Genomic DNA, 16326 nt, shown 5'->3' on the forward strand with positions numbered 1-16326 from the left:
TCTAACCCCCATCAGAATTGGCTTTTTACATTTCACATACACCTCTCATTACAGCTACAGGGGTTCAGTTCCGTGGTACACCATAAATCTTGACTTACCGCCCTACAAAAGATGGCATGAGCTGATGGCTGACAAGGCACCAGCGGTATGTGGATTGTTAAATATTTCCATTTCTAACATTACTGAATATAACTGCATTTTTAAAAGAGCATTTCATAAAATTACATACCAAGTATTTTAAGGATTGAGTTTGATATTTTTCTCCTGTTAATAATAGAAGAAATGATGCCATTTTTCTGTACCTTCTTGCTCTTTTTGCTTGCCTTTATTTTTTTTTCTGTATCCTCTTCCTTCATCTAATTAATTAATAAAATGGCCTGTTAAAGATGTATGTGTATATGAGATGAAAATATTTTCAAATGGCACTCTATTTAATTCTTTATGGATAAGTCAAAAGGTCTGTGTCTGTTTCCATTTTACCAATATTAATTTTTTTGTATATTTTTTATTGGAGTTTGATTTGCCAACATATAGCATAACGCCCAGTGCTCATCCCATCAAGTGCCCCCTTCAGTGCCTGTCACCCAGTCAACCAATATTAATCTTCAATGTCAACTTTTTTAATGTCTCTTGATAATTAAATTATTTATTTATTTTTTTCAGCTAAAGATTATAGTGAATTCCCTGAAGGATCTAGTAACTGCATTTGTGCCAAGTGGAAAAATTATGCAGATAGTGGATCAAAAGTTGGTAAGAAATATTATTTCCCACAATAAATTTTAAACATACACACATCCACATACACAGAGTTCAGAAAAGGCTCTAGTATTTACTTAAAGGCATAATCTGACAAATTCTTCTAAGGAGCTTGGGACAGGTTTGCATTTAATTATTCTAGAACACTATCGAAACTTTAGAGGGAGTTAAAATTTTGGGGTTTGGTAATGTTAGAATAACATGACACCAAAGAGGGATGCCTGGGTGGCTCCGTGGTTGAGTGCCTGCCTTCCGCCTAGGGCGTGATCCTGGAGACCCGGGATCGAGTCCCATGTTGGGCTCCCTGCATGGAGCCTGCTTCTCCCTCTGCCTGTGTCTCTGCCTCTCTCTCTTGCTGTGTCTCTCATGAATAAATAAAATCTTTAAAAAAATAATTTAAAAAAATGACACAAAATAGCATGGCAAATTTTGGCAATTAACTGCCCCTTAAATTTTTTTTAAAGTATTTTAACTTTACAGAAACTCTTTTACAGAACAGTTGGCAAATATGTTATTTCTTCTGAGAGCATAGCATCTCCTTCCCCTTACAGATAGAGTTCACCATTGAACAACACAGGTTTACACTGGGAAGGTCCACTTATACATGGATTTTTTTCGGTAAATACAGTGAAGTACTGTTAATGTATTTTCTCTTCCTTATGATTTTTTTAAAAACCATTTTCTTTGCTCTGGCTTTTTAAATTGTAAGAACACAGCATAAAATATACATAACATTCAAAATATTTGTTAATTGTTAATCAAAATATGTGATAATACTGTTGATATTATCAGTAAGGTTTCTGGTCAAGAGTAAACTATCAGTGGTTTGGGTAGAGTCAGATACTATACTCTTTTGGGAGAGATTTTCAACTCACATTGTTCAAGGGTCAGCTGTACTGATATTTGCAAGTTCACTATTGAAGATTTGGGTGTTTTTTTTTTTTTTAAGTACTTTGCCTGTGTATCTCAGGACACCCAGAGATTTTTCTTCATAGGACCAAATGACATATGTATCTTAGCCTGGGAAGCCCATTAACCGAGACAGAAGGTTTTGTGAATGACTAGAAGATAGATTTGCTTTTATGAGTGTGGGAAGAAAGCAGTAATGAGGGTGCAGTGCCAAGGCAAGAGGGTGAGTTCAGGTGGAGATAAGGGGTGCTTGTTGTGATGCATTTGTTTGTGGGTCATGTCCGGTCACCCAAGTGCAGTTATCCTAGTTCCCTCTCCTTCTGGAGAACAGGGTGAAATGCCAGGCAGGAAAAAATAAACATACATCTTTGCATAATACCTGAAAACAGTTAAGTTTAAGGGAATAAAATACATATTTAAAGAATGAGGGGCCTACCATCGAGTCCTACATAGCATCTTTTAGAAATACAGGATGTAAAAGTCCTTTAATAAATGACTTTTATCACTAACTATATGGAAGGAGCATCTAGAACAAATTATATGTAAAAGAACCCAATCTAAAGCAGCCCTTTAGGGTCAAATGATTGATCATTAATTTGTTTTCCAGCCTGGTCTCCTTGGCAATTTGCCAGGTCCTTTTGAGGAGGAAATGAAGGGGATTGCAGCGGTTACTGGTGTACCTTTAGGTAAAGTTCACTTTGCAGCTTTTATAAGATGTAAGAAAGCACTTGTATATTTTTTTAATTGGGACAATCTACTTGTAGTAAAGTGTGTTAATCTTAAGTATACAGTTCAGTAGAATGTTTAAAATGTGTACATGCATGTAATCACAAGTCAGTTGAAGACCCAGAAATTTCAGCAATCCAGAATGCTCCATCCTGCCATTTCACAGACAGCACTGCATCTCCAAGGTAGCTGCTTATTCTCAATTCACCACACATTAGTCTGCTTCTTGAATCTTCTGTACACAGTGTGAACTGTTGTGTCAGGTTTCTTGTACAGGTCATTATAGGTAGTATGCTACTGTGTGAATAGGATGGTTTGGGTGGTTTCTAGATTTTGGATATTAAGAATAAAGCAGTTATGAATATTGTATCTGTTTTTCGATGGACATGTGCACTCATTTCTGTTGGATATATCCTGGGCTATGGGCTAGCGGTATTTTTGCCTTGTAGTTTTCCACAGTAACTGTATCCACTGACATTCCTCATAGTACGAGAGACTGTTAGTTTTCTGTACTTGATACTTTCCCACCAGCTAACATCAGTATTTTTCATTTGAGCCATTTGGTTGAGTGTGTAGAATCCCATGATTGTGCAATTTGCTTTTTTTTGATGACTATAAGATTGTACAGCTGTTGACCTTTCCTTTCGTTGGTGTTTTTGTTTTGCTTCTTTAAAAAAAAAATGGTTTAAGAAGATAGTCTGTCTCCCTTCCTTCCTTCTAAAGGTGAAATGTTTGTTACAGTCTTTTGCCCATTTTGTATTGGTTTTAAAAGATTGGTTTTTTTTTTCAAGTCTATATTTTAATTCCAGTTAGTTAACAGTGTTATATTAGTTTCAGGTGTATGATACAGTGATTCGGCACTTCGTACATCACCTGGTATTCCTTACATATGTCCTCCCTAATCCCTATCACCTGTTTCACCCATCCCCCAACCCACCTCTGGGGACCATCAGTTCTCCATGGTTAAGTATATGGTTTTTTGTTTCTCCCTCTTTTTCTTTCCCCTTTGCTCATTTGTTTTGTTTCTTAAATTCCACATGTGAGTGAAATCATATGGTATTTGTCTTTCTCTGACTTATTTCACTTAGCCTTATACTCTCTAGCTCAATCCATGTGATTGCAAGTGGCAAGATTTCATTCTTTTTATGGCTGAGTAATATTCCAGTGTGTGTCTGTGCGTCTACACGTCTTTATCCATTCATCATTCACTGGAAACTTCAGCTTCTTCCATAATTTGGTTATTGTAAATAATAGTGCAGTAAACGTGCATGTACCCCTTTGATTGGTGTTTTTGTATTCTTTGAATAATTGCTAGATTGTAGGGTAGTTCTCTTCTTAACTTTTTGAGACCCTCTATACTGTTTTCCCCAGTGGCTTCACTAGTGTCCACCAACAGTGCAGGAGGGCTCCTTTTTCTCCACATCCTCACCAGCACCTGTTGTTTCTTGTGTTGTTGATTTTGGCCATTCTGACAGATGTGAGGCAATAGATGATAAGTGATGATAACATCTTTTCATCTGTCTGCCATCTGGATGTCTTCTTTGGAGAAATGTTTATGTCTTCTTCCCATTTTTAATTGTATTATTTATTTTTTTGTGTTGAATTGTGTAAGTTCTTTATATATTTTGGGTACTAATCATTTATTGGATATGCCATTTGCAAGTATCTTCTGCCATTTTGTGGGTTGCCCTTTAGTTCTGTTGATTGTTTGTTTTGCCAAATTTGTGCAGAAGCTTTTAATTTTAATGTAGTCCCAATAGTTTATTTTTGCTTTTGCTTTCCTCGCCTCAGGGGACCTACTTGAAAAAAAGTTGCTATGACCAATGTCAGAAATTACTGCCTGTGCTCCCTTCTAGGATTTTTATGGTTTCATGTCTCATGTTTAGGTCTTTAATCCATTGTGAATTTATTATTGTGTATGGTGTAAGAAAGTGGTCTAGTTTCATTCATTTGCATGTAGCTGTCCAGTTTTCCCAACACCATTTGTTAAAGAGACTGTCTTGTTTCCTTTGGATGTTCTTTCCTGCTTTGTCGAAGAGTAATTGACCATATAATTGTGGGTCATTTCTGGGTTTTCTGTTCTGATCCATTGATTTATGTGTCTATTTTTGTGTTAGTACAATGGTGTTTCGATCACCACAGCTTTGTAATATAACTTGAAGTCCAGAATTGCGATGCCTCCAGCTCTGCTTTTCTTTTTTTTTTTTTTTTTTTTTTTTTTTTCTGCTTTTCTTTATCAAGGTTGCTTTTTGGGTAGTCAGGGTCTTTTCTGGCTCCACAGAAATTTTATTTTATTTTTTTCCACAGAAACTTTAAGATTGTTCTAGTTCAGCAAAAAATATTGTTGGTATTTTGATGGAGATTGCATTGACTATGTAGATTCTCTGAGTAGTATAGGTGGTTTTAAGGAATTCCATATATATTCTGGCTACAAACCTTTTGTCAGATGCATGCATTCTGAATATCTTCTCTATGACTTCAAGTCTGTGGCTTGTATTTTTACTCCCTTACTGGTATCTTTTAATGATCAGAAATTCTTTTTTTTTTTTATGAGCAGAAACTCTTAATTTTAATGAAGTCAAATTTAATTTAATGAAAAAGACTTTTCTTGCCACCCCAATTTTGTTTTTTAGCTACCAAAGTGATAGAGTTGTTATTTTAAGTAGCCAGTATTACCTTGGTTTTTACAAGAGATGATTGAGAATTTCTGAAAATCAATAGTATTTATCAACAAAGGTGGCTAGGTTTTTATTGTCCTTTGCTTCTTCTAAAAAAAAAAAAAGATGTAGGGGCACCTGGGTGATTCAGTCAGTTAAGCATCTGCCTTCCACTGTGGTCATGGTCTCAGGGTCCTGGGATCAAGCTGTGAGGTTTCCTGCTCAGCAGGGAGTCTGCTTCTCCCTCTCCGTCTGTCCGGCCTCTTGCTCTCTCAAATAAATAACATATTTTAAAAATGCTGTAAAATGATGGTCAACATACTGGAAATACATTCTTGCAGCTTTGATGAAAAACAAGTCTTTAATTCCTTTATTATGTAAAGAACCCTAGCAAATAAATACCACATATCACTATCTCGAGAGAAAAATAAATTAAAAAGATTAACACGTGACTTTTAATAACATAAGAACAGAATCTTACCAAAATGGAAATGAAATAAACATTAGCTTAGAATGGGAAAAAATGTTCAGCTTATTAACATGTTTACATGAATGTGGTAAGAGAAAGCATTCTGTATATCTTTCATTATCTAATTAAAATAATTTTTTTTTGGTTTCAGTTGATAGTGTTACATTAGTTTCAGGTGTACAACATGGTGATCCAGCACATCACTTTACATTTTACTGTGCTCACCCCAGGGGTGGCTACCTTGTGTCATCATATAACACGATTACAGTACCACTGGCTGTACATTCCCTGTGCTGTGCCTTTTGTTCCCGTGATGTATGCCTTTTCATTAAATGCTAAGTGGTAAAAAAAATAAATAAAATAAATAAATAAATGCTAAGTGGTATTATTATACAGTTTTGGAAAAATATTCAAAAATTAAAATGGATTTTCTTGGTAGCTCTGCACTGATTTTATTAGTAGTTCCTGGATCTCCTTTCTCACCTTAGAAATACTGTCACCTCTAAAAATATGAGCAAAATACATGTTCAGTCTATAACAAAGAGCCAGATGTATTAAGTTATCATATTTTAGGGGCACCTGTGTGGCTCAGTCAGTTAAGTGTCTGACTCATGATTTCAGCTCAGGTCATGACCTCACAGTTTGTGGGATCTAGCCCCACTTTAGGCTCCAAGCTGAGCAATTCTCTGAAATTCTCTCCCTCTGCCCCTCCCCCCACTCATGCATGCCCATGCATGCTCATGCATGCTCTCTCTCCCTCTTTCTCTCAAATAAATCTTTAAAAAACAAGTTATCCTATGTTACCACCCCCAAACCAAATTAAAGTGAAGCATATTGGACATCCTGTCACAGTACAATTAATTCATTGTGCCTGGGTGTTCAGCTTGCCCAAAAAGCTGACCTTTGGGAGTTTGTTTTATCTTGTATCTGTAGCATACCGGCTGGTGAGATACCACTACCTGACCAGGCTATTCAGGCGTGCTCAGACTAGTCTGCAGACATGTATTGCACAGCAAAAATTCACACGTAGTGATTGTTCAAACTTTAAAAAAAATTTTCTAACAGTGTCATAGTTTTGTATATTGACTAAGAAATGTCCTATCTTTTCTCATAGGAGAGATTCTTTCATTCAATGTGTTCTACGAATTTTTCACCATTTGTACCTCAATAATAACAGAAGACAAAGAAGGTAAATGTGTGCCTGGGGGAGAGGTTGCGGGGGTAGGCAATGCAAAGTACAAATTAAAAGAAAAATCTAAAAATCTAAATAGAATTAGAACTTGTACTATCCAGGCTTACTCTTCAAATTCTGTGTATGTTGCATATAGTTTAAAGATCTTGGGCAGCCCGGATGGCTCAGTGGCTTAGCGCCACCTTTAGCCCAGGGAGTGATCCTGGAGACCCGGGACTGAGTCCCACGTCAGGCTCCCTGCATGGAGCCTGCTTCTCCCTCTACCTGTGTCTCTGCCTCTCTCTCTCTCTGTGTCTCTCATGAATAAATAAATAAAATCTTAAAAAAAAAAAAAGATCTTTAGCAAATTTTTAGATATGAATTTAAAATTGTTTATTTTGAGACCACTGTGATGGCTATTAAAGTTTAATTCAGGGGCACCTGGGTCACTCAGTGGTTGAGCATCTGCCTTCAGCTCAGTGCTGATCCTGGAGTTCCAGGATTGAGTCCCACATCGGGCTCCCAGCATGGATCCTGCTTCTCCCTCTGCCTGTGTTTCTGCCCCCCTCTCTCTCTCTTTCTCTATGTCTCTCATGAATAAATAAATAAAACCTTAAAAAAAAGAAAAAAGGCAGTCCCATGAGGCTGTTTGAGTGGGTGAAGTTTGAACTAAGGCGTGAAAGACAGAGTTTATAATGAAGATGAAAGGGAACAACATTCCAGGCAGAGAGAACTATAAGTTTAAAGACGCTGAGACAGGATTGAGCAGCTTGGAGAACAAAAAAATAAAGTTTAATTCAGGGAGGTAGAAAGCTTGGAAGTGTTTCAGGATTCTAAATATCCTTACCCTTTCACCTAGTCTCCTTTATGCTATTCTTCATGCTTTAGTACAAGTACTCACTCATTATTTTTATGTGCATAATGATCCCCGCCTTTCCTTGAGACACAGGACAAATCCTGTCCCGTCGTTTCCGGCCGAGGGACCCTGTGTAGACCAGGCTCATTTCCCATGTTTTTTTTCTGGCAGGCCCCCAGAATGCAAGGCACAGGATGGCTTACCCTGATTTACCATTATACCGCTACTCGCGTTAGAAATCGGCCTGTACCTGACCCTAGAAGTGTTCAGCTGTAGGTAGCCATTCCTGAAGGGGATTGTGTTGGCACGTCACATTTGGTGCGGCTACGCTAGCTACACCCAGCTAGCTGTCCGTGGACCAAAGAAGGACCCCTGATCCCTTTCCCAGATTGTAATTTTACCTGCAACTGTGTGCTCTGAGATCAGTATGAGGGGATCTGGCCAGTGTGACGGGCACAGCAGTTTGAGCTTGTTAAGGCTTATGATACTAGGACGCTACTTAATTCTTACTACTGGATTGAGCAGTTGTCAGTATCAATAAACCAGAATTAAGTGTCCAGCTTTGATCAATTATGCTGTCGTAACTGCCGCTACATGTCTCTTCTTTAAATCAGGTCATCTACTACATGGGCGAAACATGGATTTTGGAGTATTTCTTGGGTAAGTAAAGATCGTGGTGAGTATCCATCCTTAAGGAAGGGTATGTTGTATTACAAATCGATGAAAAGTAAATCCCAAATCATGCCCAAAATATGATCAGAAGTGAAGATACTGGTTTCCTTAGTTTTTTGTTTGTTTTTTATAAAGATTTTATTTATTTATTCATGAGAGACAGAGAGAGGCAGAGACACAGGCAGTGGGAGAAGCAGGCTCCATGCAGAGAACCTGACATGGGACTTGATCCAGGGCCTCCAGGATCATGCCCTGGGCTGAAAGTGGCGCTGAACTGCTGAGCCACCCAGGCTGCCCTGGATTCCTTAGTTTTGAGACAAGATGGGCACAGTATTTGTGAGTCTGTAACGGAGCTGAAGCTAGTAAGCAGAAATCTAGAGCATGTTTGAAGGTCCCAGATGCAAGTCCGGTTTATTGCTTAGGAAGGAAGAGCGTTCTATTCTATGTATACTTAACATTCCTAAAAAAAATGTAATGGCTCCTTTGTTGATTGGGCTGTTGTAGTGGGTTATTTAGATTTAGCCTCCGTTTTATCATATGGAAAACGGAGAGTAAAACCACTCATATCATAGAGTTCTTGTGAGGCTTGCTCATTATGGAGTAGGGAGAGGAAGCGCCTGATACAATGCCTGGCCATCATCATTATTTTTAAACGAAATCTGTCTTTTGTAGGTGGAACATAAACAATAATACCTGGGTCGTAACTGAGCAGCTCAAACCTTTAACAGTGAACTTGGACTTCCAAAGAAACAATAAAACCGTCTTCAAGGCTTCAAGCTTTGCTGGCTATGTGGGCATGTTAACAGGATTCAAACCAGTAAGGAATCCGCTGTTACGTAACTTTACAGGTAGCTCTGTGTCCTCTTTTTGCTGCCTGTGAAAGATGGGGGTCTAAGGACCCAAGAAGAATATGAAGCCCTGGTTCTTCATCCCTTTGCACTTCCTGTCACAGTCACAGGTGTGAGCTCACGGGATAGAGAAGAGTAGAAAGGGAACGAAGGTTTGTTTCTGAGCCTCTTCTGAGGAAAAAGCGTGTGGCTGGCTGTGCAGGGCTGGAATAGGATATAAATCTGGCACCTGGTCTTCAGTCTGCCGCTTAGACAAGTTGGGCGTTTACTCTCTGCATGTCCTTCTCCTTCTCAGAAAAGTGTGGCCAGTAACATGCCACCTGTTCACTTCACACACTACACGCGAAGATGCTCTCAACTTCTAAAAGCTGTTAACAGAACGTGATAATCCAGTTTTGACTCTGCACCCCCAGCCCCCCGTTCCAGGGGTTGGCACACCTGGTATAAGTACGCTGCCAACAGGGTGGCTGAGGTTTCTGACTTCGTTGCTTTGTCTTGTTTCCAGGGACTGTTCAGTCTTACGTTAAATGAACGTTTCAGCATAAATGGCGGTTACCTGGGTGAGTAGAGAGTTCTTAGCGGGAATTCCGTAGATGTTTTGAGAGGAAGGCTGGGCTGTGTCTTGGGTGCGTAGTCTCACCCCATTGCAGGCCTGTGACACTGTGTATGTTTGATTTCTTCCAGGTGTCATAGAATGGATTTTGGGAAAGAAAGATGCCATGTGGATCGGGTTTATCACTAGATCAGTTCTGGAAAATGGCACAAGGTAATCGGTTTGATTGCTTTATTATCAAACTTAATATTAATTTTAAATTTATTTTTTGTTGGAGATACGACAGAACGTTAACATTAGTTTAAGATGTACAACAAAATGTGTGGGGATTTGTATATATTGTGAAATGATCACCACAATAAGTGTAGCTAACACCCATCGCCACATAGTTACAGAAACCGTTTACTTTGTGTTGAGAACTCTTAAGGTTGACTCTCTAGCAACTGTCATATACACAATACAGTATTATCACCTATTGTCACCACGCTGTCCGTGGTATACCCAGGAATTACTATTTTAGAACCGGGAAGTTCGTACCTATTGATCCCCCTTTACCTGTTTCACCCACCCCCCATTCCTCACCTCTTGTAACCACCACTCTGCTCTCTGTATTGATGAGTTTTCCTAGGTTCTGCATGTAAGTGATAGCCTAGGACATTTGTCTTTCTCTGACTTATTTCACTGAGCATAATGCTCTCACAGTCCATCCATGTTGCCACAAATGGCAAGATTTTTTTACGGCTGAGTAATAATCCGTGTGTGTGTGTGTGTGTGTGTGTGTGTGTGTGTGTGTGTGTCTCTAATGCAAAGAATGAACTGATTTATTTAAAAAGTGCTAGAGAGGGATCCCTGGGTGGCGCAGTGGTTTAGCGCCTGCCTTTGGCCCAGGGAGTGATCCTGGAGACCCGAGATCAAATCCCACGTCGGGCTCCTGGTGCATGGAGCCTGCTTCTCCCTCTGCCTATGTCTCTGCCTCTCTCTGTCTCTGTGTGACTATCATAAATAAATAAAAAAAAAATTTTTTAAAAAGTGCTAGAGATAGTGCCAGCATGAAGGGTACCTATTAATTTTTATTGATGTACAAAAACCCACTCATACCAGAAGAAAATTTGTACAATAAAATCTTCATTTAAACTGTTAATATCTGTTAACCTAGTTTAATTCTGCGCTGGTGCAGAAATCTTGTAATAGTAGCTAGCACCACATCCAAGTGATCTAGAATAAATGGGTATCTGATTTTTAATGAGTTCAAGGGAGTAAGATATAGTGGCTTTTCTGAAAATCCACTTTGATTTCTAAAAGCCCTAGTTTTCAAGGTTACGTTCTATTCCCTAAGTTCTATAAATAGTAATATTATTTCCTCTTGATCTGTTGTTGACTAAAAGGCTTAAACAATAAGGGTGGAAGATAATTTCTTGAGGCCATTTGGTTTGTCCTTCACATTAGGGGATATTTCAGATCTTGGTTTTACCACATGGTGTCAGCGGTTGTTCCTCCATGAGCCATTGTGCACCACCCTTTTTTAAAAGAACATGTTGGGCAGCCCTGATGCCCCAGCAGTTTGGCACCGTCTTCCACCCAGGGTGTGATCCTGGAGACCCGGGATCGAGTCCCACGTCGGGCTCCCTGCATGGAGCCTGCTTCTCCCTCTGCCTGTGTCTCTGCCTCCCTCTCTCTCTCTCTCTGTCATGAATAAATAAAATCTTAAAGAAAAAATAATAAAAAAAAGAACATGTTTCTCAGAGACTTGTGTTCCTTTAGTCTCCACAGCTAAAAATTTTTCATTCCAAGTCACCTAAAAATGTTTACTTTTTTCTTTTTTGGTGTTTCTATGTAGTTACGAAGAAGCCAAGAATACATTGATCAAAACCAAGATATTGGCCCCAGCATACTTTATCCTGGGAGGCAACAAGTCTGGGGAGGGTTGTGTGATCACACGAGATAGAAAACAGTCTTTGGATGTATATGAGTAAGTACACGTGTTCACACAAAGTAAGCAGAAACTAAAGCATAGACTGACATATTTATGAGTTTAAGGTAGGAAGCCTAAGCAGAATTTCTTCTTTTCTATCTAGACTCAATCCCAAGCAGAATAGATGGTATGTGGTACAAACAAATTATGACCGTTGGAAAAATCCTCTCTTTCTTGATGATCGCAGAACACCTGCAAAGATGTGTCTAAACCAGACAACCCAAGAGGTACATTCACATGTCATATGTAGAAAGAAATGGTGACCTTTAAAGATTATCTTAGTTGTGGCATTTTTCTTTGGCCTTTGAAGAATTGATAAACTTTCTGGGAAGTATCGCTGGACAGTCTGTACTGTTTTTGTTTTGAATCTAAAGATCAAAGTTGTATTGTACTTGCCTTTTTGACTCTAATGCTGGACACCACTGTGTGAAGTTGAATGACAAACAGGCAAGAATTAAGAGGGCAGGAGAGAAAAAGTTGTTAATGTTAATCCAATTAGCTCTGTTTCTAACTACCAGCGATGCCAAGGGCAGTTCTTTAGGGGGATTGTGGGGAGGTAGACAAGAATGTCATGGTTTCTGATGACCTATTTTTGTGCATAAGGCTACTGACATATGCATTTAATTTAATGAACTCAATTATTTTTGTGTTTTAGAATATCTCATTTGCAACCATGTATGATGTCCTATCAACAAAACCTGTCCTTAACAAGGTATTTAAAAAAAAAAAATATATATATATATATACACTTTTAGGAAAATAACTTGGTCCTGTGTTTTATTTTTCCCTGTTATCTTGGATCAGTTGGAGCTAGGACCCCAAGTCCTGTTCCCCATAAGGTTGATTTTTAAAAATGTTTTATGTGACTAAAACAGTAACTCTTGGGATAGGACAGATTGATTAATGTTGTTATGTTGTTTGATGTCCAAATTGGTCAAAGTACTGTTTCCAGTTTTACTTCCACAACATTTATATGTAGCCTTTTACTTTTGACTTACCCTGTCAGAAATTTCATGCTGTACACAACTAACACCTAAAACTCAGCCAGGTCTGAAGTCTGTTTACAGACAGAGTTTTGTGCCTGCATAGTTTCCCCCACTGTGTTAGAAACGCAGTAAGGGCGGGGGGGCTGGGGGGGCTCAGCTGGTGAGGTGTCTGCCTTGGGCTCAGGTCATGGTCCTGGGATCGCGCCCTGCTTTGGGCTCCTTTCTCAGAAATCCTTTCCCCCTGCTCATGCACTCTCTGTCAAATAAATAAAATTTTTTAAAAAAGAAAGAAAGCAAATGCGCTAAGGATAAGGACAGCCACAGCTGAGCCGGTACAGTCCACGGTATACGCCATTAGGTTTTGCAAGGACCACTGGTGATACTGTTGAGGAGGGTCAAGGGTTAAAGTGTTGTGGCGAAGCAGTGTCCTACTTAGAAATAAGATCTCTAAGGAACTGAGGGGATTCTTTCCTGAGCCTATTTATATTCATGACTCGGAATAGTGGCTCTATTGAAGTTAGTTGTTTATTTTTTCAGTTGTATTCCTAAATGGTGAACTATAATTGTTATTGACTATTTGTCTTTGTATATTTATTTTTATGACTTTATTTATATACAATTTATGTATTATTTTATATTAAGTAACTTCATAAAGCAGTTTGACATGTATAGAAATGCCAGTAGAAGTCAGGACACCTTAGAATTGGAAAGATCCTTAAAGTAAATGTAACTTTTCTTTCAGCTGACTGTATTCACAACCTTGATGGACGTTACCAAAGGTCAATATGAAACTTACCTGCGGGATTGCCCAGACCCTTGCATAGGTTGGTGAGCACACACCTGGCCCCTAGAATGCTCTGTCTGTGGCATGAAGATGGAAACTCACATGCATCCACCTAGTGCAGCCGTCTGATGTCCTTGCAAAGACCAAGACTTGGCAGTTTCTTGTGGAGGCATGGGCTTGTCTTTCTTATGTTTACAGTTCACAGGCTATTTTTGCCATAACAGTTGATTCTCCTCATTTACAGGTAACTTCTTTATGTACAAAAATCAATCATCTAGAATTTACAGTTTCTCTTTACTTTGACATTTGGGGATGGGGATGGGCAATGACATATGGGACCCACCTCCATAGAATGAAGCAAGAATCTTGGTGGGTGTTGAATCCAGCACATCTGTACATTGTTCAGTTTTTCACTTTAATCCACATATTTGTATGTTTTTCTTTCCTTCTGGTTCCAACTACTATTAAAATTAGCATTCTGTGGTCTTTGCTGTCTGTGACAGCAATGTAATTTCACTAATTTTGATTGGAGGGGGATGAGACAGACATTCAACTGTGTATTAATCTTAATAGGCAAGAATACTTGAGCTTTTGACCCTGAATAGAAGCAATTTTTTAGGTTCATGAAGTAATCCATGTACAAGGCAGCCTTTCATGCTCAGAATTGACACGTCCCTTTTTTCATAATTACTCTACCTCCCAGAAACTCTAGGCAGTTGTTAACTTCAGAAACTGAGTTCCAGGTTCTGTGAAGAGGTCAAAGCCTTGTGAAAATTGAGAGGTGAACCCATAAACTTACATAAATATCATTCATGTAATAAATGTTTAGTTTGTTTCTCTGATCAATATGTATTTTTAAAAAACTTAAGTTACTAAAAGTGTTTTTCAGAAATCAGTCTATTTATGAAAGTGCTAATAGAACTTATTAATAACCTTTCAGACATTAACCATTAACTGTGAAATGCATGCCAGTTGGGCGAGACTGTATCCACTTCATTTTGTATAATGTCGTGTACTCATGATGCTCAATAAACAATCCCTGGAAGTACTGTCAGCAGTCACGTATGCTGATTCTCCGGATACCCACATGCCGGTGTGAGGGCGGCGGTTATGGAGAAATGGAAGCTGAACACAGCATCTGAATTAAATTATAAGGGTTATGTAGGTGGGTTCTTCAACTTATGATTAAATGGCCACTATCTTACATGACTAATCTTACCACCTCTAAACCCAGTGGTGTCAACAGGACACAGGTGTGCAAAGGCTACTTTTCCCCTGGAAGGAGGTGCTTCCACAAAACTATAGTGATGCTAGTACTGTCTTAGTGAAGTGAGAGGGTTACAAGAGGACTTGTATTAAAATAAGATTTGATTAAAAAAAAAAAACAAAACCTCAAGAGTGCCTGGCTGGCTCAGTCGCAGGAGCTTGCGACTCAATGTTGGGAGTCATGAGTCCAAGCCCAATGTTGGGTGTGATTACTTAAAAAAATAGATACAATCTTTAAAAAAAAAAAAAAAAACCTTCAGATTTTGTCCCTCTTATAAAAATGAAGTCAGGTTAACTTGTATTTTTTTCTAAAGTTGTAGCTTTTGATATTCATAATAAATACGTGAGATGCTGTTTTAGACCAGTTCCTCAGGACCACATCAAAGAATATGGAGGAAGTAACAACTGGCAGTAAGATTCTCGGTAATGATGCTCAGTGGTTAAAAAAGAAAAACACTTATAAAATAGGATATAGAGTATAAGCCTATTTATAGATGTACTTAGGCATAATTAGATACACATCTAGAATATAGAAAGAGAACGGGGAGGGTGTTTATCAAGATGTTCCCACTGGATGGTGGTAGTAACTGCTTTGTTAATTTGGAGAGGACATTAGTAAGACTACAGGTGTACTTCGTTTTATTGCACTTTGCTTTAACTGTGCTTCACAGATACTGTTTTTTACAAATAGGTTTGTGGCAGCCCTGCGTCAAGCATGTCTAGCAGCACCGTTTTCTAACAGCATCTGCTATTTTGTGCCTGTGTCACATTTTAGTAATCCTCACAAAATTCCAGGCTTTTTCATTGTTACTGTATTTGATTTGGTGACCTACCTGCCGTCTCTGTCCTTCTCCATGGGCCTCCCTACTCCCTGAGACACCGCAGTATTGAAATTAGGCAAATTTAGAACCATACAGTGGCTTCCAAGTGTTCAAATGTCCATTTATTTATTGATGGACACTGTGTTGCTTCTATGTGTTGGTTATTGTAAACAATGCTGGTATACATAGGGGTGCAGATAACTCTTTGAATTAATATTTTCATTTTCTTTGGGCAAATGGCCAGTAGAGGCATTACTGGATCGGGTGGAATTGCAGTTTTTAATTTTTTAAGGAACCTCTGTACTGTTGTCCAGTACTGTTGCTGCACCAGTTTGCATTCCCAGCAGTGCATGAGGGTTCCTTTTTCTCCACAGCCTCACCTACACATAGATGTTAATCTTTTTGATAACAGCCATTCTGACAGGTGTGAGGTGATATCTCATTGTGGTTTTGATTTGCATTTCCCTGGTAATTAGTGATGTTGAGCATCTTTTCATGTGTATGTTGGCCATCTGGATGTCTTCTTTGGAAAAATGCCTATTCAGATCTTCCACCTATTTTTAATAGGATTTTTCTTTTTTGTTATTGTGTTTTAGGTGTTATGTATTTTGGATATTCTTCATTGGATAAGTCATTGGCAGGTATCTCCTCCCATTCAGTATGTTGCCATGTCTCTCACTGTAAATGAAAAGCTAAAGATGACTAAGCTTAGTGAGGAAGGCACATAGAAACCCACGAAGGGCTGAAAACTAGGGCTCTTGGGCCAAACCTGGCAAGTAGTGAATGCAAAGAAAAAGTTCTTCAGAGACATTGAAAGTGCTGTTCTGGTGAACACACATAGGTTAGAAAGCAAAACAGCCTTACAGCTGATACAGAGAAA

General features: G+C 38.7%; 1 protein-coding gene across 2 annotated transcripts in view; it reads left to right on the plus strand.

The window, feature by feature from the left end:
• The window catches only part of ASAH1 (N-acylsphingosine amidohydrolase 1), a 44757-nt gene extending 30349 nt beyond the window's left edge, over window positions 1-14408 (plus strand). Inside the window, exons 3-14 of one of the 2 annotated variants that reach the window (XM_041751953.1) lie at window positions 55-145; window positions 664-750; window positions 2273-2351; window positions 6632-6706; window positions 8159-8204; window positions 8889-9033; window positions 9570-9624; window positions 9749-9830; window positions 11455-11586; window positions 11693-11816; window positions 12245-12301; window positions 13318-14408. In XM_041751953.1, coding sequence (XP_041607887.1) covers window positions 55-145; window positions 664-750; window positions 2273-2351; window positions 6632-6706; window positions 8159-8204; window positions 8889-9033; window positions 9570-9624; window positions 9749-9830; window positions 11455-11586; window positions 11693-11816; window positions 12245-12301; window positions 13318-13407 — 1063 coding nt within the window. In that variant the 3' untranslated portion in view covers window positions 13408-14408. The remainder of the gene's footprint in view (window positions 1-54; window positions 146-663; window positions 751-2272; window positions 2352-6631; window positions 6707-8158; window positions 8205-8888; window positions 9034-9569; window positions 9625-9748; window positions 9831-11454; window positions 11587-11692; window positions 11817-12244; window positions 12302-13317) is intronic. The other variant, XM_041751954.1, reaches the window with a different exon arrangement.
• Window positions 14409-16326: the final 1918 nt, after the last annotated feature.

Source organism: Vulpes lagopus, chromosome 4 (assembly GCF_018345385.1).
Source record: "Vulpes lagopus strain Blue_001 chromosome 4, ASM1834538v1, whole genome shotgun sequence".
Taxonomy (NCBI): Eukaryota; Metazoa; Chordata; class Mammalia; order Carnivora; family Canidae; genus Vulpes; species Vulpes lagopus.